Source organism: Heptranchias perlo, chromosome 3 (genome assembly GCF_035084215.1).
Source record: "Heptranchias perlo isolate sHepPer1 chromosome 3, sHepPer1.hap1, whole genome shotgun sequence".
NCBI lineage: Eukaryota > Metazoa > Chordata > Chondrichthyes > Hexanchiformes > Hexanchidae > Heptranchias > Heptranchias perlo.
In genome coordinates, this window is record NC_090327.1 from 137,695,993 (window position 1) to 137,719,796 (window position 23,804).

Genomic DNA, 23,804 nt, shown 5'->3' on the forward strand with positions numbered 1-23,804 from the left:
CTGAGGGAAGAGGGAGACCCGGTGAGTATAGAGAGCTGTGAAACTGTGGGAGAGGGAGACCCAGTGAGTATCAAGAGAGCTGTGAAACTGAGGGAGCGGGAGACCCGGTGAGTATAAAGAGAGCTGTGAAGCTGAGGGAGAGGGAGACCCGGTGAGTATAGAGAGAGCTGTGAAACTGACCGAGGGGGAGATCCGTTGAGAATAGAGAGAGCTGTGAAATTGAGAGATCGGGAGACCCGGTGAGTATAAAGAGAGCTGTGAAACTGAGGGTGCTGTGCGAGAGCAGTATCAGAAAATCAAGAGAAAGTGAAAAAGTGATGCCACAGCACAAGGAGGAGTGTCGAGGGTAAGTCACTAAGTGATTAGTTTATTGATTAGTGTTTTTAGTGGTTCGAGTCTTTAGTGGTTGGTTGGAGGTTAGTGTTTTCGTATCAACTAAACAGTAAATTGCGTTAAAGCTAAAAAAAAGTTCAAATAATTGTTCGCTAACATGGCAGGACAGCTGAAGCCCGTCACATGCACATCCTGTGCCATGTGGGAACTCCCAGACACCTTGTGTGTCCTGGAAAGCCATGCATGCAGGAAGTGCCACCGACTGCTCGAGCTCAGAGTTTCTGAGTTTGAGGGACAGCTGGCGTCACTACAGTGCATGCGGGAACCTTAGAGTTTTGTAGAAAGCGCATTTCAGGAGGTGATCGCCCCACAGCCAGGGGGTTCAGGAGGAGAGGGAGTGGGTGACCACCAGACATACTAGGAGGAACAGTCAGGCAGCATAGGAGTCCCCTGGAAGTGTGGCACTCACAAACTGGTATTCAATGTTGAATACCAGTGAGGGTGTTGACACCTCAGGGGAGTGCAGTCAGGAGCAAATCCACGGCACCGTGGGAGACACAAGAAATGCAGTATTATAGGGGATTCATTTGTCGGGGGACAGACAGGCGTTTTTGGAACCGCCAACGTGAGTCCTGCACAGTGTGTTGCCAGGGTAAAGGACATCACTGAGAAGCTACAGCACATCACTGAGAAGGGGAACAGCCAGAAGTCGTGGTCCATGTGGGAACCAAAAGTGAGGTTCAGGAGCTCGGGAGGAAGTTAAAAAGCAAGACCTCAAAGGTAGTAATCACTGGATTACTCCCGGTGCCACGTGCTCGTGAGTATACGAACAGTAGGATAAGACAGGTTAATGCATGGCTGGAGGAATGGTGCAGGAGGGAGGGCTTCAGATTCCTGGGGCATTGGGACCAGTTCTGGGGCAGAAGCGATCTGTTCAAGATGGACGGGTTGCACCTCAACAGAACTGGGACCACTCTCCTCGCGTGAGGTTAACTAATGCTGTTGGGGAGGGTTTAAACTAATTTGGCAGGGGTATGGGCACCAGGATGAAACATTCAGAGAGGAGAAACAAGGTGCAGAGAGGATTGGGGAGGACAAATAGAACTAGAGTAAAAAATAGTTCAGAAATAGGAGGGATCAGACAGGGGGCTAATGTGAGGCAGTGTAAAATAAGTTTGGAGTTTATGTGTGTAAATACACGTAGTGTGGTAAATAAGGTTGGTGAGCTGCAGGCTCAAATCACCAAATGGGACGATGATATAGTGGCAATAATCAGAGACCTGGCTCAAAGAAGGGGAGGATTGGGTACGTACTATTCCTGGCTACAAGTTATTCAGGAAAGATAGGGAAATAAAGAAAGGAGGGGGTAGCAGTATTGAGCAAAGAAACTATTCTAGCACTGAAAAGGGATGATGGAGTTGAGGGGTTAAAGGCAGAATCTATTTGGTTACAATTAAGGAATAATAAAGGAGCTATTACACTACTGGGTGTATATACTGTAGGCCACCAAATAATGGAAAGGAGATAGAGGAGCAAATTTGCAGGCAAATTACAGAAACATACAAGAACTATAAAGTAGTGATAATGGGCGACTTCAATTATCCCAATATAGACTGAGATAGTAATAGTGTAAAGAGCAAAGAAGGGGAGGAATTCCTGAAATGCGTGCAAGAGAACTTTCTGGAACAGTGTGTTTCCAGCCCAACGAGGAAGGAAGCAGTGCTGGATCTAGTTCTGGGGAATGAAGTGGGGCAGGTGGAGCATGTTTCAGTGGGAGAACAGTGATCAGGTTCATTAGGTTTAGAATAGTTATGGAAAAAGACAAGAAACAATCAAATGTGAAAATAGTTAACTGGAGGAGGGCTAATTTCAGTGAGTTAAAAAGGGATCTTACCCTGGTGGATTGGAAGCAAGAGCTCCCTAAATGCCTAAAGATATAGAGATTAAAATGAAGCAGAAAAAGGAGGCTTATGACAAATGTTAAGGTTCATAATACAGTGGAGAACCAGGCAGAATACAGAAAGTACAGAGCAGATCTAAAAAAAGGGAACAAGAGGGGCAAAGAGAGAGTATAAGAATAGATTAGTGGCTAAGATAAAAGGGAACCCAAAAGTCTTTAATAAACATATAAATAGTAAAAGGCTAGTGAAAGGAAGGGTGGGGCTGATTAGCGATAAGATCATCTTGTGGAGGCAGATGCATACTTCGCATTGGTCTTCATTAGAGAAGCTGCCATTGTAGCAGTAAAGGAGGAGGTAGTAGCGATATTGGACAGGATAAAAATAGATAAAGAGGAGGTACTTAAAAGATTAGCAGCACTCAAAGTAGAAAAGTCACCAGGTCCAGATGAGATGCATCCTCGGTTACTGAGGGAAGTAAGGGTGGAAATTGCAGAGGCTCTGGCCACAATCTTCCAATCCTCCTTAGATATGGGGACGGTGCTGGAGGACTGGAGGATTGCAAATGTTACACCCCTGTTCAAAAAAGGAGAGTGATAAACCCAGCAATTACAGGCCAATCAGACTAATGTCAGTGGTGGGGACTTTTAGATTCAATAATTTGGATCAAAATTCCTGTGCTGTAACTATTCCTCCTGCTACAAAAATTAATTGGCACTTGGAAAAGTATGGGCTAATAAATAAAAGTCAGCACAGTTAAAGGAAAATCGTGATTGACTAACTTGATTGAGTTCTTTGATGAAGTAACGGAGAGGGTTGGTGAGGGTAGTGCGGTTGATGTTGTGTATATGGACTTTCAAACGGCATTTGTTAAAATACCACATAATAGACTTTTTAGGAAAATTAAAGCCCATGGGATTAAAGGGACAGTGGCAGCGTGAATACAAAATTAGCTAAGGGATGGAAAGCAGAGAGTAGTGATGAATGGTTGGTTTCAGTCTGGTGTTCCCCAGGGGTCAGAATTTGGACCGCTGCTTCTTTTAATATATATTAATGACCTGAACTTGGGAATAGAGGGTATAATTTCAAAGTTTGCAGATGACAAAAAACGTATGAATTAGGAGCAGGACTAGGCCATTCGGCCCCTCGAGCCTGCTCTGTCATTTGATAAGATCACGGCTAATCTGATTGTGACCTCAACCCTACTTTCCCATCTACCTACTATAACCTTTGACTCCCTTGTCAATCAGGAATCTATCTAACTCAGCCTTAAAAATATTCAATGACCCTGCCTCCACCACTCTCTGGGGAAGGGAGGTCCACAGACTCGCGACCCTCAGAGAAAAAAATTTCTCATCTCCGTCTTAAATGGGAGACCCCTTATTTTTAAACTGTGGCCCCTAGTTCTAGTCTCTCCCACAAGGGGAAGCATTCCCTCAGCATCTACCCCTTCTAGTCCCCTCAGGATCTTATGTGTTTCAGTAAGATCACCTCTCATTCTTCTAAACTCCAGTGTATACAGGCCCAACTTGTCCAACCTTTCCTCATAAGGTAACCCCCTCATCCCAGGAATTAGTCGAGTAAACCTTCTTTGAACTGCTTCCAAACCAATGATGTCCTTTCTTAAATAAGGAGACCAAAACTGCACACAGTATTTTAGATGTGGTCTCACCAATGCCCTGTACAACTGTAGCAAAACATCTCTGCTTTTATATTCCATTCCCCTTGCAATAAATGACAACATTCCATTTGCCTTCCTAATCACTTGCTGTACCTGCATACCAACTTTTTGTGATTCATGTATTAGGACACCCAGATCCCTCTGTACCTCACAGCTCTGCAATCTCTCTCCATTTAAATAATATACTGCTTTTCTATTGCTCCTGCCAAAGTGGACACGTTCACATTTTCTCACATTATACTCCATCTGCCAAATTTTTGCCCACTCACTGAACCTATCTATATCCCTTTGCAGACTCCTTACGTCCTCTTCACAACTTACTTTCCTTCCTACCTTTGCGTCATCAGCAAATTTAGCAACCATACATTCGGTCCCTTCATCCAAGTCATTGATATAAATTGTAAACAGTTGAGGTCCCAGCACTGATCCCTGTGGCACTCCACTCATTACATCTTGCCAACCTGAAAATGACCCATTTATGCCTACTCTCTGTTTTCTGTTAGCTAACCAATCCTTTATCCATGCTAATATGTTACCCCCTACACCATGAGCTCTTATTTTGTGTAGTCGCCTTTGATGTGACACCTTGTCAAAAGCCTTCTCGAAATCCAAGTACACCACATCCACAGGATCCCCTTTATCCACATTATTACTTCCTCAAAGAATTCTAATAAATTAGTCAAACACGATTTCCCTTTCACAGAGCCGTGTTGACTCTGCCTGATTGCAATGAGATTTTCTAAGTGCCCTGCTATAACCTCCTTAATAATAGATTCTAGCACTTTCCCTATGACAGATGTTAAGCTAACTGGCCTGTAGTTTCCTGCTTTCTGTCTCCCTCCTTTCTTGAATAGAGGAGTTACATTTGCTATTTTCCAATCTGATGGGATCCTTCCAGAATCTAGGGAATTTTGGAAAATTAATACCAATGCATCTACTATCTCCACAGCCACTTCTTTTAAGACCTTAGGATGAAGTCCGTCAGGATCAGGGGACTTGTCAGCTTTTAGTTCCAATAATCTTTTCAAAACCCTTTCCCTGGTGATTGTAAATGTTTTAAGTTCCTCCCTCCCTTTCACCTCTTGATTCACAATTATTTCTGGCATGTTATTTGTATCCTCTACAGTGAAGCAAAATATCCGTTCAATTCATCCGCCATTTCTTCATTCTCCATTATTAATTCCCCAGACTCACTCTCTGGAGGACCAACGCTCACTTTACTTACTCTTTTCCTTTATAAATACCTGTAGAAACTCTTACTATCTGTTTTTATATTTCTAGCTAGCTTTCTCTCGCACTCTAATTTCTCCCTCATTATTCTTTTAGTCATTCTTTGCTGTTTTTTATATTCTGTCCAATCTTCTGACCTGCCACTAATCTTTGTGGAATTGTATGCTTTTTCTTTCAATTTGATACTATCTTTAACTTCCTTAGTTGGCCACGGATGGTACGTCCTTCCCCTAGAGTCTTTCTTTCTCACTGCAATGTATCTTTGCTGAGTGTTATGAAATATCTCATTAAATGTCTACCACTGCATCTCAACTGACATATCCCTTCACCTAAGTTCCCAGTTCACTTTAGCCAGCTCTGTCTTCATGCCCTCATAATTGCCCTTATTTAAGTTTAAAACACTAGTCTTGGACTTACTCTTCTCTCAAACGGAATGAAAAATTCAACCATATTGTGATCACTGCTACCTAGAGGTTTCTTTACAATGAGGTTATTAATTAATCTGGTCTCATTACACATTACCAGATCTAGAATAGCCTGCTCTCTGGTTGGCTCTAGAACACGCTGCTTGAAGAAACGGTCCCGAAAGCACTCTATGAACTCATCTTCCAGGCTACTTTTTCCAATCAGATTCTTCCAATCTATATGTGGATTAAAATCACCCATGATTATCAGTGTTCCTTTCTCACAAGCCCCCATTATTTCTTCCTGTATACCCTGTCCTACAGTGTGGTTACTGTTAGGGGGCCTACAAACTACTCCAAGTGACTTCTTGCCTTTACTCTTTCTTATCTCTACCCAAACTGATTCTACATCTTGGTCTTTAGGACTAAGGTCATTTCTCTCTATTATACTCATGTCATCCTTAATTAACAGAGCTACCCCTCCATCTTTTCCTAACTTCCTGTCCTTCCGAAATTTCAAGTACCCTTGAATATTCAGGTTCCAGCCTTTGACATCTTGCAGTCATGTCTCCGTAATGGCTATCAGATCATACATATTTATTTCTATTTGAGCTGTCAATTCATCCATTTTGTTCCGAATGCTATGCGCATTCAGATACAAAGGCTTTCGTGCTGTCTTTTTACTATTTTTGCAACCTCTAGTCTTATCTACTGGCGCAAAACTCGGAAATGTAGTCAGCAATGTGGAGGATAGTAACAGACTTCAGGAGGACATAGACAGACTGATGAAATGGGCAGACACATGGCAGGTTAAATTAACGCAGAGAAGTGATAAACTTTGTTAGGAAGTATGAGGGGAGGCAATATAAAAATGGTACAATTTTAAAAGGAGTGTAAGAAGAGAGAGACCCAGGTCTCCCAAGGTGTATATACACAAATCTTTGAAGGTGGCAGGACAAGTTGAGAAGGCTGTTAAAAAAGCATATGTGATCCTGGGCTTTATTAACAGAGGCATAGAGCACAAAAGCAAGGAAGTTATGCTAAACCATTGTAAAACACTAGTTTGGTCGCAGCTGGAGCAGTTTGTTCAATTCTGGGCACCACACTTTAGGACAGATGTCAAGGCCTTAGAGAGAGTGCAGAAGAGATTTACTAGAATGTTACCAGGGATGAGGGACTTCAGTTATGTGGAGAGACTGCAGAAGCTGGGGTTGTTCTTCTTAGAACAGAGAAGGTTAAGAGGAGATTTGTTGGAGGTGTTCAAAATCATGAACGATTTTGATAGAGTAAATAAGGAGAAACTGTTTCCAGAGGCAGAAGGGTCAGTAACCAGAGGACACAGATTTAAGGTAATTGGCAAAAGAGCGAGAAACATTTTTTTTAATGCGGCGAGTTGTAATGATCTGGAATGCACTGCCTGAAAGGGTGGTGGAAACAGGTTCAAAAGGGAATTGGATAAATACTTGAAGGGAAATAATTTACAATGCAATGGGGAAAAAGCAGGGGAATGGGACTAATTGGACAGCTCTTTCAAAGAGCGAGCACAAACATGATGGGCTGAATGGCCTCCCTCTGTGCTGTACCTACTATGATAAATCTCTGCTCATCCACAGTTCCTAGCTTCTCTCCATTTAGAAAATACTCTCATCTCTTTTTCTTAGGACCAAAATGGATGACCTCACACTTTCCCCACATTGAATTCCACCTACCACAGTTTTGCCCACTTGATCTAACAATGTCCATTTGCAACTTTCTGCTCCCATCTACATTATGTACTGTGCCACCTAACTTAAAATATTCCTTCATCCAAGTCATTTATAAATACAGTGAAAAGCTGAGGCCCCAATACAGATCCATGGGGGACACCACTAGTCATATTCTGCCAATTGGAGTACATACCCATTATCCCTACTCTCTATCTCCTAACCAATTCCCGATCCAAGCCAATAGACTGCCTTCAATTCAATGCGCTCTCATTTTTATTAAGTCTCTTATATGGAACCTTGTTGAATGCCTCCTTGAAGTCCACAGACACTCCCTTATTTACCACGTTAGTTACCTCCTCAAAAAGTTCAACTCGGTTCGTTAGAAATAACTTACCCAATACAAACCCATGCTGGCTCTCTCTGATCAGCTCATATTTGTCCAAATGCACAGTCACTCTGTCCCTAATAGCGGATTCTAGTAACTTCCCCACAACTGACATTAGACAAATAGGCCTATAATTTCCTAGTTTATCTCTCTTACCATTCTTAAATAATGGAGTGACATTGGCAATTTTCCAATCCAAAGGGACAATTCCTGAATCGAGAGAGTTTTGGAAGATCATGACTAAAGCATCAACAATTTCCGCACTTACACTTATAACACCCTGGGGTGGAAACCATCAGGTCCTGGAGATTTGTCTATCTTTAATCTCATTAGTTTCTCCATCAACATTTCTTTTAATTTGTATTGAATCTAGTTAGTTCCACCCCTTGATTTATTTTTAGTTTTCCTGGTATCTCTGGTATTTTATCTTCATCCTCTACTGCTGAGACCGAAACAAAGTAACTATTTACTTAGTCTGCCATTTCCTGATTTCCAATTACAATATCACCTGCATCAGTCATTCAGGGGCCCACATTATACTTAACCATCCTAATTTTCTCAGTATATTTGTAAAAAGACAGGCTATTGAGAGAGATGAATTTGTCACACTCTGGTTGGCGATGGTCTGCACTCAAGCTCCCAATGACTATTATTTTACATAGAATTTACAGTACAGAAACAGGCCATTCGGCCCAGCTGATCTATGCTGGTGTTTATGCTCCACACAAGCCTCCTCCCACCCTACTTCATCTAATCCTACCAGCATATCAATTCGAAAAGATTGAAGAAGCTCCTGTTTGAAAGACACAGATACCCAGTTTACATGACATGGGGATGCTACTGTTACGCTCTGGGTTACACTATCATACAAGTAGACATAGGGCAGTGTGAGTCAACTCCCATTGAAGTAAGATGCTTAGACCCTTATGGGAGCGTTTGACGCCACTGAACTATCCTTGGCAGACACAAATTATTAATGGATATATTTCTCCATGAGATAACAGCAACTCCTAGGTTTGTGCAGAACAACTGAAAATTCCCATGTTGATATTACCTTAAAACATTTCTGAAACTAACGATTACAAGAAAAAGTTTGAGAGTCTGACACTGATAAGGAAAGCTTAACTGACACATAAACTAATTGGACTGACTGTTAAATATCACATGCATCCACCCAACTAGGGCTCTTCTCAGCATAATACATTCTGAATAAATTAGCAAATAATTCTTAATAGCCAAAGTGCTCTATTCACACATCCTGCTTTGAGAAAGATTTCTGCAGCAACGTTAAAGATCTGGCATCTTGATACGGTGCACTCCCCAATGAGACTCATCAACACTGTGAAATTCACTTGAATTTCCTGCAACATGTCCCAAACTTTTCTTACACCTGTTCAATAAAACACTGTTGGACTCCTCATAATATCTGCTACTATAACCTCAACTATTGCAACCTTATTAAATAAAAAAAGGCTTCAATAAGTCTTATAGGTATCACACACAGTACAAGTATGTTTCAATATAGTTAAAGTTCGAGGTTCAAAGTTTTTTGGTGTGTGGTAAATTTTGTGCTCATTAAGGCAAGACTGAAGTTCTGGGAAATTGAATACGTTTCCATTGAACATCAGTATTATAGTGTGTCAGCTATAGCCTGAGTTAGATACAGTGTAAAGCTCCCTCTGCCCTGTTACAACAATGTTACATATCCTTGAACTCAGGATTATCTTCCACTGCACTAATGCTAAGTGCAATGTTTCCATTTCCTACACCAGCATCCTTATGCCCATTAGTGAAACTGTCAATAAGCACTGAACAATGGGCATTTTTACACCTTGTAACAAAGGCATGACGGTACAAAGGTAAAGTCAAGTGGTGCATAAACCACAATGTAGTGGCTATCAATTGTTTCAATAGCATTAATTCACTATCACAATTCAGCAATCTAAGAAGCCTAAACTCAGGCATCATTAACAAAACTTTCTGCACAAGGGGAAGGGTTCTAACAATAAAGACAGGTCCAGCCTGGATCATCAAATGCACTCTTATATAGAACATAAAACCTTACAGCACAGGAGGCCATTCAGCCTGGCTTCCCTATGCCGGCTATTTGAAACAGCTCTCCAATTTAGTCCCACACCCCGGCTTTTGCCCCATAACTATGCAAATCAGTCCTCTTCAAATACATGTCCAACTGCTTTTTGAAAGTTCCTATGGAATAAGAACATAAGAAATAGGAGCAGGAGATGCAGCCCCTAGAGCCTGCTCCGTCATTCAATGAGATCGTGGCTGATCATCTACCTCAGCTCCACATTCCCCCTCTATCCCCCATATCCCTTAGCGTCCAATAATCTATCGATCTCAGCCAATGACTGAGCATCCACAGCCGTCTGGGGTAGAGAATTCCAAAGATTCACAACCCTCTGAATGAAGAAATTTTTCCTCATCTCGGTCCTAAATGGCCAACCCCTTATCTTGAGATTTACTAGGATGCTGCCGGGACTTGATGGTTTGACTTATAGGGAGAGGTTAGATAGACTGGGACTTTTTTCCCTGGAGAGTAGAAGGTTTAGGGGTGATCTTATAGAAGTCTATAAAATAATGAGGGGCATAGATAAGGTAGATAGTCAAAATCTTTTCCCAAAGGTAGGGGAGTCTATAACGAGGGGACATAGATTTAAGGTGAGAGGGGAGAGATACAAAAGGGTCCAGAGGGGCAATTTTTTCACTCAAAGGGTGGTGAGTGTCTGGAACGAGCTGCCAGAGGCAGTAGTAGAGGCGGGTACAATTTTGTCTTTTAAAAAGCATTTGGACAGTTACATGGGTAAGATGGGTATCGAGGGATATGGGCCAAGTGCAGGCAATTGGGACTAGCTTAGTGGTATAAACTGGGCGACATGGACATGTTGGGCCGAAGGGCCTGTTTCCATGTTGTAAACTTCTATGATTCTATGATTCTATAATATCTCATTAGGACAACCCTCTCATCCCATGAATTAATCTAGTGAACCTTCATTGCACACCCTCTAAGGTAAGTATATCCTTCCTTAGGTAACGAGACGAAAACAGTACACAGTACTCCAGGTGAGGTCTCACCAGAGCCCTATATAATTGCAATTGCAGCAAGACCTTCTTACCCTCACACTCGAATCCCTTGCAATAAAGGCCAACATCCCATTTGCCTTCCTAATCGCTTGCTGTATCTGCATGTTAACTTTCTGTGATTCGTGTACAAGGACACCCAAGTGCCTCTGAATACCAACATTTCTTAATCTCTCACTTTTAAAAAAAATTCTGATTTTCTGTTCTTCCTGCCAAAGTGGATAATTTCACATTTCCTCACATTATACTCCACCTGCCTCCTTCTTGCCCACTCACTTAACCTGTCTATATCCCTTTGCAGTCTCTGTGTCCTCCTCACAGCTTACTTTCCCACCTAGCTTTGTATCGTCAGCAAACTTGGATACACTACACTCGGTCCCCTAATCTAAGTCACTAACATAGATTGTAAATACCTGAGGCCCAAGCACTGATCCTTGCAGCACCCCACTAGTTACAACCTGCCAACCTGAAAATGATCCATTTATTCCTACTCTCTGTTTTCTATCCTTTAACCAATCCTTTATCCAATATATTACCCCCAACCCCATGAACCCTACTCTTGTGTAACAATCTTTTGTCTGGCACCTTATCGAATGCCCTTTGAAAATCCAAAATATACTACATCCACTGGTCCCCTTTATCTACCCTGCTAGTTACACACTCAAGAAACGAATAGAATTGTCAAACACGATTTCCCTTTCGTGTTGACTCTGCCTAATCATATTATGATTTTCTAAGTTTCCTGTTACTAGTCCTTCATAATAGATTCTAGCATTTTCCCTACTACGAATATCAAGCTAACTGGCCTATAGTTCCCTGTTTTCTCTCTCCCTCCTTTCTTGAATAGCAGGATTACATTTGCTACCTTCCAATCCACAGGTACTGATCTAGAATCTAGGGAATTCTGGAAGATCAAAACCAATGCATCCACTATCTCTGCCGCCACCTCATTTAGAACCCTAGGATTCCTTTAACTATGCTTTTACTTTTTATATTTTTATAAAAGATTTTTGGGTTCCCTTTTATATTACCTGCTCACACTTTGTCCTTATATCCTTCTTCAATTTCCCCCTGCACTCTCTGTATTCTGCCTGGTTTTCAACTGTGTTCTGTACCTGACATTTGTCATAAACCTCCTTTCTCTGTTTTATGTTAACCTCTATTTCCTTTGTCATCCAGGGAGCTCTAGCTTTGGATGCCCCATCTTTCCTTCTTATGGGAATATGCTTAGTTTGCCTTGAAGGTCTGCCATTTCTCATTTACTGTTTTCTTGGCTCGTCTTTGTTTCCAGTCCACCTGTGCTCGATCCCTTCTCAAATCACTGAAATTGGCTCTCTTCCAGTTGGGTATTATCTTTGATGATTTTCCTTTGTCTCTTTCCATAACTACTTTAATCCTAATTATATTGTGATCACTATTACCTAGATGTTCTCCCACTGAAATAGACTCCCCTACTTCATTCCCCAGAACTAGATCCAGCACTGCTTCCTTCACTGTTGGGCTAGAAACATACTGATTAAGAAAGTTTTCCTGTACAAATTTTTAAAGAATTCTTCACCCTCCTTGCCCTTTACTCTGTTTTTTTCCCTGTCTATTTTAGGGTAATTGAAGTCCCCTATTATTACTGCTTTATTATTATATTTCTCTGAAATTTGCCTACAGATTTGCTCCTCCATCTCCTTCTCACTATTTGGGGGTCTGTAGTAAACACTCAGCAATGTAACAGCTCCTTTTCTGTTCTGTAACTCTAACCAAATAGATTTGTCTTTGAACCCTCTAGCATATCGTCCCTCTGAAGAACTGTGATATTATCCTTGATCAATACTGCCAGCCCCCTTTTTTTTCCTTCCCTATCCCTCTTGAATAAATTGTAGCCAGGAATGTTTAGTTCACATTTCTGCCCATGTTTAAGCCGGGTCTCCGTTATAGCCACTATATCATAACCCCATGTGGCAACTTTTGCCTGTAGCTCGTCAACCTTATTTGTAACACTCCTTGCATTAACACACGTGCATTCCAACACCATGCTGGTCGGTTTTGCTTTATTCCTTCATCTAATTCCTGCTCTTTCTACACTATTCTTTGTTCTGTGTAAGGAAATATAGTTTCCACACAAATTCAGTAATAGTGGTTAAAAACACACAACCAGGCTATCTGAGGCAAATAAAGGATGGGCCTTTATGTCGGTAGGCAACCATATTCCACACATGTAACTTGACTCATTGTACCACATGTATTTCTGATATGTAACTTTTGCTATCCTTATATGAGCACCTTTTACCCTTCTGTACTAATCAAGCAAGTATATAGTAATTAACCATATAACCTAGAATCTGTCAAGCTTTACAAAAACCCTTAAAATCCCGTAATTAGATAGAATATGAAACTGTTAGCACAGCACACAAGCAGTAACCATAACTACATTAACAAGTCACTCAGTCATGTCCATGAAATAAGGAGCTAGCTGTCCATATGAGACAATGAAGTCTAAGAGCTAACAGCCTGGGACAAGACAGGGAGTGAAAAGATAACAGGTCCAAATCGCCGGCTTCGGTCTTGAAGAGAAGTTAGAACAAGATAAGTTGGAGGGGCAGGCCCCCCCTAGTGTTGGAAGCCAATGATTGGTCAAGCAGAAGGTATGACATTTTGAGGCCACTCAATCACCCCTTGCCTGCGGAAGGTGGAGATAAGGAATGGGCTGACTCTTCTTCCTGTGTCTGAAAGGATACTCGATGCCCTATTGGCCACCTCGCCCTTTTGAGAGACCTCAATAGGGTAAACCCCCTGTATCAATACCCGGAGTCCGCCCTCAAAAGTGGCATAAAAGAGAGACCCCTTGCAGGAGACCAGGACAGGAGCAAGAGCTGACCTTGGAAAGGAACCAGGCAACAACGACCCTACGTGGAAAGGATCCAGATCCGAACAGAGGAAACCCCAGGCAGGGTAAGGCCAGGGGCCTACGAACAGAGGAAACCCCAGGCAGGGTAAGGCCAGGGGCCTACGAACAGAGGAAACCCCAGGCAGGGTAAGGCCAGGGGCCTACGAACAGAGGAAACCCCAGGCAGGGTAAGGCCAGGGGCCTACGAACAGAGGAAACCCCAGGCAGGGTAAGGCCAGGGGCCTACGAACAGAGGAAACCCCAGGCAGGGTAAGGCCAGGGGCCTACGAACAGAGGAATCCCCAGGCAGGGTAAGGCCAATGGACAGAAGAGACCCCAGGTAGGGTGGAAGCTTCCTTCAAGACTCCTACAAAGTGGACGCAAACTCTACCCAGCACGGGATGTGTGATAGAGTTCTCGTTCTGTACTGTAAACTATTGCTTAGGCACCTATAGGTGCTGACCCGTGTGGAAAGCTTAATATAACACCATTGTACCATATTGGAATCACACCGATCATTGGCAAGAGGGGTAGAGGTACCCTACACCTGTTGCTGTTTGTTCTTCCTAGTTTTCTATGCACCTTGTCTCTCCTCTCTGCTGCTATCTCCTGGTGCCCCTCCCCAGCCAAATTAGTTTAAACCATCCCCCGCAGCACGAGTTAACCACCGCGCGAGGACATTGGTCCCAGTCCTGTTCAGGTGTAACCCGTCCGGCTTGTATAGATCCCCCTCCTGCCCCATTTCTCCAGCCAGGCAGCACTATATTCCTGTTTCTGTACTCAAGAGCACATGGCACTGGGAATAATCCAGAGATTACCACCTTTAGATCCTGTTCTTTAATCTTTTTCTCAGCTCCTGAAACTCTGCCTGTAGGATCTCAACCCTTTTCCTACCTATGACATTGGTTCCAACATGGACCATAACTTCTGGCTGTTCCCCCTCCCTTTGCAGAATGTCGTGCACCCGTTCAGTGACATCCTCCACCCTAGCACCAGGGAGGTAACACACCACTCAAGACTCATGTCTGCGGTTGCAGAAACACATCTATCCTCCTGACTATCGAATCCCCTTTAAGAACTGCATTTCAGTGCTTTCTTGTGCCCACCCCTCCACCGTGCAGAGAGTCTCCCACAGTACCGTGGATTTGCTTCTGACTGCACTCCCCCGATGTGTCATCAGTCATACTGGTATTTAACAATGAATGTGAGTGCCACACTCCCAGGGGATTCCTGCACTGCCTGCCTGGTGGTCACCCATTCTCTCTCCTCCTGAAACTCCCTATAGTTTGCAAAATAAGCAGAAAATTAAGGCACCATTAAATAATTGTATGCCATGTTGCTTAAGGATACATCTCTTTGTTCTCTTCTTGTACATTATTCTGTAACCACATTCTCGGCATCGGATAGGATCTCTGGCTTTAATTTCATTTTCAGTATGACATTCTGGAATAAATAAATAAAAGTTGACTCAGTATTTAAATCTACACACAATTATATTGGTTCCAGATTCATTTTATTTAAGAAAAAATGTGCATCTATAAAATGTTGCTCAAGTACTTACCTGTGTGCATGCACAGAAAGATTGACTTTTTGAAAAAAAAAGTTATTATGCCAGCTGGAAGAATTGGTTAAACATTTGGGCAATGAGACCAGTTGCCAGTTTGTATTAGCAAATCTACTCACTGGTATTAGTGCCCAGTCAGAACTCAGGTATTAAGCAACGACTTGACACAACAAGAATAAAGCTCAATAATGAAGCTCCATTAGACAGTGACACCAGGATCATGTAGCAAATGTAGCTTCTCAAAAATGGAAAAGTTCTGTTGTAAACAACTCATCAAACAAAGCAGCAAGCTGGCCACCATTACTAAACCAGTGGGAATGTAACATAACTTACTGACCTTACAAAATGGACACTACTATTAAAGGAGTCACATTCAAAGTGAGCGTTAGTAATTTAGATCATCCTGTGCGGCATCGACATCAACATACTGTACAAAAATGTCTGTTATAATTCATAAAAGTTCATTCACGACTATCTGAACTAATGAAACACTGACACATTACATACAGCTTTGAGTTATTTCAGTGATAGATGTTGCATGCAGGAATTGATCCTATTACACAAGTTTTACTACAGGCAATGCACTTGTGTGCAGGATAATGAGCTTCAGGTTTCCATAATTGGATACATTATGGGTGTTATGGCTGGAATCGATGCCTCAGATTTCAATAAATTTCCTCTGACAAAATATCAAAAAAAAATTCTACAAAATCTTCTAACCATTTCTAATGTAGGAGGCTGTTTTCCTGATACAGACTTAAAATCAAAAGGTTTGGGAAACAAGTATTCAGTGTGTTAGCTATCCAATGGTACACTGAAGAAGTTCTATGTTCTAGAAGTAATTCTTAATATCCTAGGCACCCAGTGCTTATTATTGCAGGATGAATTCCACAGCAGTGGAAACATTCCAGTTCCTACCACCAGACCTTCCCTGACCGATGGGGAAGGTCTGTGCAGGCCAGTGATCAGAAAATAGTTATGCTATTTAGGTGGGTCTGAGTGCTTCCAATTGCAGCAGTACCACTGCAATTACTTTACAGCTCTGTCACTAAAATCAGGGCCGCCATCAACAACAATGCTATAAAGCAAATGCAACATCAATTTATACTGCAGGGTATTTCCACTGAAACAACAGATGTTTTCCTCTCCACCCAATGTTACTAATCTCTGTGGAACCATGATAAAATGAAATAGCCGTACATGACACGTGCAAACTTTGGTGAGGGTTATCTGTTACTACCTTTACAGCAGGCACATCAACTATAATAACCTGTTCCCCAGTTACTGCTTATGCTGTTCTTAAACCCGTCACTAAAAAGTGCATAAAACCAACCTGACAACAACTCTCTTCCCCCCAATAAACCCCTTCCAAAAGTGAAACATTCTCTGCTCAGCATCTGCCCACAGTTGTTAGATAAGATTGGCAATTTAAGCCTGTGTCCTGCCACTCCAGAGTAGTGCCCTCTTTATTTTTATCTTAACATTGTAGAATCAAAGAGGACAGCTGTGTTAGGTGAGGGGAAAACTAGTAGGCAAGAACACAAACTTGCAACTGGATCAAAATAGACTCAAACAAATCAATTTGCCAGCACAAGGATGCTGGTGTAGGATGAGATGTATCCTTGAGTGGAGTCTCAACAGTGGTGCTGAATACTTTAGTACAAAGAGCTGAGTCAGTGCTAGGAGTTAAACGCCATATATCAAATAGAAATGATTTTGACGATGGAGCATTTCATATGATATATATGGCGAGTCTTTACTTCAACCTTAAACCACTGAAAGCTTCTAGATCTTGTAAGAGCTCTAGTGGTGAATAAGGTAAATGAACAAAACTCGAGCTTCATCAAACCATAAAATTGACTAAAGTTCTAAAAAGTAACAAAATAATGTATTTTTGTTGTTCAAAATTAAAAACATCAATTGTGGTGCAGACTGCTGCAATTATTACCTCCACAAATATAGACCATGGGTTGTTGTTTAGGAGGCTGCAAGTCCTTCTGGCTATCCATTTCTATCCGATGTTCGGTTTAAACTGAAAGACAACGAACCAAATGTAAATAATCACCATGCATTGAAGTTTATACCAAGTTAGTTTAAGGGAGTTTCCCCATCGGTTTTCTAAATATCCAGGTATAGCTAATAGTAAAAATGTCAAATTTGAAGTTTATCAGCTAACCCATTAAATACAAAAACACAAACTATGGTTGGTAAACCTAACATCCAATTATATTTCCAATCACAGTGACACGAGTTTAAAATGTATTACTATCTAGAAGCAAACTTTGATATTACAACTGCTTTTAGCTAGCCATTGACAACTACAGATGTCAGCAGATATCCAAGACATGAGTGAACTTATTTAAAAAGAAAACATTTGGATTACTCCCAATGCCACATGCTGGTGAGTATAGAAATGGTAGGATAAAATAGGTTAATTTGTGGCTGGAGAAATGGTGCAGAAGGGAGGGCTTCAGATTCTTGGGGCATTAGGGCCAGTTCTGGGGCAGGAGGGATCTGTTCAAGATAGACGGGTTGGACATCCACAGAGCTGGGACCAATATCCTCGCAGGGAGGTTAACTAGTGCTGTGGGGGGAGGGTCTAAACTAATTTGGCAGGGGAATTGGTACCAGAATGAAATGTTAGAAAGGAGAAACAAGGTGCACAGAGGTAAATAGCACTAGAGTAAAGAATAGTTCAGAAATAGGAGGGATCAGACAAATGCAAGGCAGTGTAAGATGAGTTCGGAGTTCATGTGCGTATGCAGGTAGCATGCACTAGCAAGTTAGGCCTCAGCTGGAGTATTGTGTTCAATTCTGGGCATCACATTTTAGGAAGGATGTCAAGGCCTTAGAGAGGGTGCAGAAGAGATTTACTAGAATAGTACCAGGAATGAGAGACTTCAGTTATGTGGAGAGACTGGAGAAGCTGGAGCTGTTCTCCTTAGAACAGAGAAGGTTAAGGGGAGATTTGATAGAGGTGTTCAAAATCATGAATGGTTTTTGATAGTTTTTCCTTATTTACTCTGTTTCCAGTGGCAGAAGGGTTGGTATCCAGAAGACACAGATTTAAGGTGGTTGGCAAAAGAACCAGAGGCGACATGAGGAAACATTTTTTTATACCTGTGAGGATAAGGATAAAGACTGTCGGAAGGATAGCCAGAATGCTGACCATGGCATCTTGGAGCAGGAGGCTATCCAAACGGAGGAGGAGAAGTGTGATATGGTGGTTATAGGGGATTCAATAATTAGGGGGACAGACAGCATCCTTTGTAAGCAGGATCGAGAATCTAACATGGTATGTTGCTTACCTGTTGCCAGGATGATTGTCATCTCAAACCAGCTTGAAAGGATATTGGACAGGGAGGGGGAAGATCCAGTCGTTATGTTGATGTTCCCAACATGGACCACAAGAGAGAGTAAGCAAGAGGTCCTGTTTACAGAGTACCTGGAGCAAGGAACTCGGAGCTAGATTAATAAACAGGACCTCAAGGGTTATAATCGCTGGATTATTACCCGAGCGATGTGCAAACTGGCATGGGGATAAGCAGGATAAGGAGATGAACAGGTGGCTAGAAGGACTAAGTGTGGGAAAGAGGGTGTTCCATTTCATGGGACACTGGCACCAGTACTGGGACAGGCTCCTAACGAAAAGGATAAATAGAGCAGTCACAAGAACTTTAAACTACTAAATGGGGGAGGGGGGCCTCAGGTGAAAAAGGTCGCATAAATAATAATTCTAAAACAAACAAAAAGGAACAGAGTCAAGTAATAGTCAGAAGTTACACTTTAGGCACTACAGATAAAGGGAAAACTAAAAGATGTAAAGTAATTAAATCAGGAGAGAGAAATAAGAAATGTGTGAGAAAAACAACATTAGAACAGAAGGACAGGTTAGGGTGTGTGGCCCAAATAAGCGTTCTTTATACAAACGCACAGAGTATAAGAAACAAATTGAATGAATTGCAGGCGCAAATTCAACTTAAGAGGGTACGCCATGGCAGCCATTACTGGCTGCAAGATGGACAGGACTGGAAACTGAATAGAACAAGTTATAGGAAGCATAGGGAAACTGGTAGAGGGGGAGGGAGCTTAGTGCTTAAGGATGAAATTACTTCCGTGATGAAAGGATATAACGAGAGGTAAGCAGGCTGTGGAGACTTTATGGGTAGAATTAAGAAATAGAAAAGGATTTAAGACTGTAGTGGGAGTTGTGTATAGACCTCCTGGCAGCAGCTGTGAAGTGGCAGAATGTATAAATGCAGAGATTAAATAAGCATGTAGCAAAGGCAGAGTGGTTTTAATGGGGGATTTTAACTTTCATATAGATTGGGATAAGCAGAAGAGCTCATGTCAGAAAGGTAGCGAATTTCTTGTGTGTTCAGGTCAGCTTTCTGCAATATGTCCTAGAACCAACAAGGGGGCAGGCCATATTAGATTTAATAATAAGTAATGAGCCAGATTTTGTTAACAGCCTCACTGTGCGTGAACATTTATCTAATAGCGATCATAATATGATTGAGTTCAATGTTGTGTTTGAAAGGGAGAAACTTGTATCAGCTACTGAGATTCTAAATTTAGGTAAGGCCGACTTCAACAGGATGAGACAGAGACTGTCCACAGTAAACTGGGCAAATCTGTTAACGGGTAAAACAACAGGATCAGTGGGAGGTGTTCAAAAAAGAATTTTACGTGATACAGAACCGGTTTATACCCCTAAGCGGCAAGAGCTCTACTTGCAAAAAAAAAGCCATGTTTTACATTTACAAGAGATAAGGGACAACATAAAACTAAAAGAAAAAGCATACAAAAATGTAAAAAATAGAACAGATCCTGGTGACTGAGAGAGATACAAAGAACAACAAAGGGTGACAACAGATAGTAAAAGCTACAAAAAAAGTGAGTATGAAAAGAAACATGCGAAGAATATCAAAATCAACACAAAAAAAATTGTACAATTATATTAGGAAAAAGAGGTCAAGAGCAATGTGGGCCCCTTAAAAACTGATTGTAAATGAAAATAAGGAAATGGCAGACATGTTAAATAATGACTTTGCGTCAGTATTTACAGTAGAGGAAGAGGACAGCATGCCGGACAGCCCAAGGAAACTAATTTTGAATCAGGGACAGGGACTCCCCATAATTAACATAAGCAAATTAACAGTAATGAAGAAAATAATGGCACTAAAGAGTGACAAATCCCCAGGACCAGATGGTTTCCATCCCAGGGTTTTAAAGGAAGTAGGTGAGAACATTGCAGAAACCCTAACTATAATCTTCCAAAGTTCTCTCAATTCAGGAACCGTTCCTTTAGATTGGAAAATTATACATCACTCCGCTTTTTAAGAAAGGTGAGAGGAAAACCAGGGAATTATAGACCATTTAGCCTAACATCTATTGTCGGGAAATTACTAGAGTCTATAATTAAGGATAGAGTGACAGAACACCTTGAAAACTTTCAGCTGATCAGAAAGAGCCAGCATGAATTTGTAAAGGGTAAGTCATGCCTGACGAACCTGATTGAATTTTTTGAAGAGGTGACTAAAGTGGTGGAGAGAGGAATGTCTATGGATGTTGTTTATATGGACTTCCAGAAGGCATTCGATAAAGTCCCTCATAAGAGACTGTCAGCTAAAGTTGAAGCTCATGGAATTGAGGGCAAATTATTGACCTGGTTAGGAAATTGGCTGAGTGGCAGGAGACAGAGAGTAAGGATGAGGAGTAATGGGCAGGTACTCAAATTGGCAGGATGTGACTAGTGGTGTCCCACAAGGATCAGTGTTGGGGCCTTAATTATTCATTGTATTTATTAATGACTTAGATGACAGGGTAGAGAGCCACATATCCAAGTTTGTCAATGCCACAAAGATAGGCAGCATTGTAAGCAGTGTAGATGGAAGTATAAAATTACAGAGAGATATTAATAGATTAAGAGAATGGGCAAAACTGTGGCAAATGGATTTCAAAGTGTGAGGTCATCCACTTTGGACCTAAAAAGGATAGATCAGAGTACTTTCTAAATGGTGAAATGCTCAAAACAGTGGAGGTCCAAAGAGACTTAGGGGTCCATGTACACAGATTAAGATATCAAGGACAGGTACAGAAAATCAAAAAGGCTAATGGATTGCTGGCCTTTATATCTAGAGGACTAGAATACAAGGGGGTAGAAGTTATGCTACAGCTATACAAAGCCCTGGTTAGACCACACCTGGAGTACTGTGTTCAGTTCTGGGCACCGCACCTTAGGAAGGATAAATTGGCCTTGGAGGGAGTGCAGCGTAGATTTACTAGAATACCTGGACTCTAAGGGTTAAATTACGAGGAGTGATTACACAACTATGGTTGTATTCCCTGGAATTTAGACGTTTTTAAGATATTAAAGGGAAATGATAGGGTAGATAGAGAGAAACTATTTCTGCTGGTTGGGGAGTCTAGGACTAGGGGACATAGCCTAAAAATTACAGCCAGGACTTTCAGAAGTTAGGAAACACTTCTACATGCAAAGGGTGGTAGAAGTTTGGAACCCCCTTCCGCAAACAGCAGTTGATGTTAGCTCAATTGTTAATTTTAAATCTGAGATTGAAAGATTTTTGTTAGCCAAAGGTATCAAGGGATATGGGGCTATGGCAGGTATATGGAGTTTACGTCACAGATCAACCATGATTTCATTGAATGGCGGAAGAGGATCAAGGGGCTAAATGGCCTACTCCTGTTCCTATGTTATTCAGCGAGTTGTAATGATCTGGAATGCGCTGCCTGAAAGGGTGGTGGAAACAGATTCAATAGTAACTTTCAAAAAGGAATTAGATAAATACTTGGAGGGAAAAAAATTACAGGGCTATGGGGAAAGAGCAGAGGAGTGGGACTAATTGCATAGCTCTTTCAAAGAGCCGGCACAGGCACGCTGGGCCAAATGGCCTCCTTCTGTGCTGTACCACACAGGTTCATATTCTGCTGATGGCTGCACTACGTTGTTGTGTAACAGTTGAAAGGCATGCAATATGTGCAGATAATGTACTTTAGTGGAAATATGACCACCACAATAACAGTAATCTGGAAATATCTGGGTGGCAGATCAGCAGTATGAACAATTTGTGTATTTTAGACCTATCTGCAGCTTTCTTGATACCAGATAGAAAGGAAAAATAATTACAATGATAAAACCAAAATCATCTCTCAATAACCAGGTCTTACTGCTGCCACCAGCTGAAAATTCAATTTCACTATGGCAAGATGTACTTTCATTTGTTGCAATAAATGGGTACTTTTTGGAGCTGATAAGAGCTGCCCAATTTCAAATCAAGTATGGTATGAAAGATTCAGTGTGCAGGCACAGACTACTTTTCAAGAGAAGCACTGATTTCCATTAATTTGTGAGGTACAACGTTGTTTCTTGTAGGATTAACAATAGATGATTACAGTGTTCTTACGGTTATGCCAGTTAGATAGTAATTTCATTAACTTCAATAGTTTGTAATGTTTATCTGACAACTTACATTTCTATAGCAGTCCTCACACACAGAAAGCCCTCTTGGAATTTTGAAAAATAGTAGATGCTGAGCAGGAGGAAAAATGGAAAACAGATTTTAAAAAACTCAGTGAAAGAAAAAGGTTTATCAGAGGTCTCTGCTAGCAGAGAGAATGACAGGTAGATGGAGGGATTTGGGTGGGAGCTCAAGTGGGCAGGAGTGTACTGGTTAAAAGACAGCCAGTGATGACAGAGTTGCTGCAGTGGAGAAGGAGTGGGAGGGTGGCCTGCAGGGATGCATGGCTGGAGTAACCTGAGGTAACCTGGGCCAAGGCCATGGCAGGAACGTAAAAGCGAGGTTGAGGATCTGAAAGTCCTGTGGCTCATGAAACCAGTGGACTTGGCACTGACAGGGATGAGGGGAGAGTGGGATTTTCTGTGGGTAAGCATATGGGCCACCCTATTCTGAATGAGTTATAATTTGTTGAAAGTGAAGACAGGAAAACCAACTAGAGAAGTATTAAAGACATCGAGCTTTGAGGTGATAAAGGTGTGGATAGAGCATTAATAGGGGAGGAAACAGGAGTGGAACAGGCAACGCCACGAAGATAGAAGAAAGTGTTCATATAAGAGAGCATATATGGGGAAGGAAGCTTTAAACAGCCTATCTAGGTTCCACACCTCCAGACATTGCCTGTAACAACAGTCATAAAAATTAATGGAATCAATGCCAGAGGCACACAAGTGCTGGTGGTAGCTGAAGAGAATGGCTTCAGATTTGACAATGCCAGAGGAAATTTCAGGTTGTCCAGATTTTAACCATACATAGATAGTGGAATAGTATAACAAGAAACTTAGGATTAATGAAGGAGGGAGAGAGATAAAACTGGGTTTCTTCACAAGCTGACCCCGTGCCTAACGACATCAGAAGGTTAGAGATGTCTCATGCATTTAATGCCTTTCTATCTGTGCTCCAAAATTTTCAGATAAGGATTTTGACACTGTCAGTCAGGTCCCAGACTGTATTACCCAGCTGCATCAGTTTCTTTCTTTAAAAGTGTCACTGCATATAAATAATAGCTCCAGGACTCCTCTCACAGCAACTTAGTCAAGAACCCAGTTAAGGTCAGTGCGTTAGAAAAACAACAATAATAAAGCAGT

At 41.7% G+C, this 23,804-nt stretch overlaps 1 protein-coding gene across 2 annotated transcripts in view; it reads right to left on the reverse strand.

Moving 5' to 3' along the window:
* Positions 1–23,804, reverse strand: part of polr2k (RNA polymerase II, I and III subunit K) — a 39,333-nt gene that overhangs the window by 14,523 nt on the left and 1,006 nt on the right. The window contains exons 2-4 of one of the 2 annotated variants that reach the window (XM_067982051.1): positions 22,672–22,731; positions 17,127–17,210; positions 14,965–15,057 (exon numbers count right to left, since the gene is read on the reverse strand). In XM_067982051.1, coding sequence (XP_067838152.1) covers positions 14,965–15,057; positions 17,127–17,187 — 154 coding nt within the window. In that variant the 5' untranslated portion in view covers positions 17,188–17,210; positions 22,672–22,731. The remainder of the gene's footprint in view (positions 1–14,964; positions 15,058–17,126; positions 17,211–22,671; positions 22,732–23,804) is intronic. The other variant, XM_067982050.1, reaches the window with a different exon arrangement.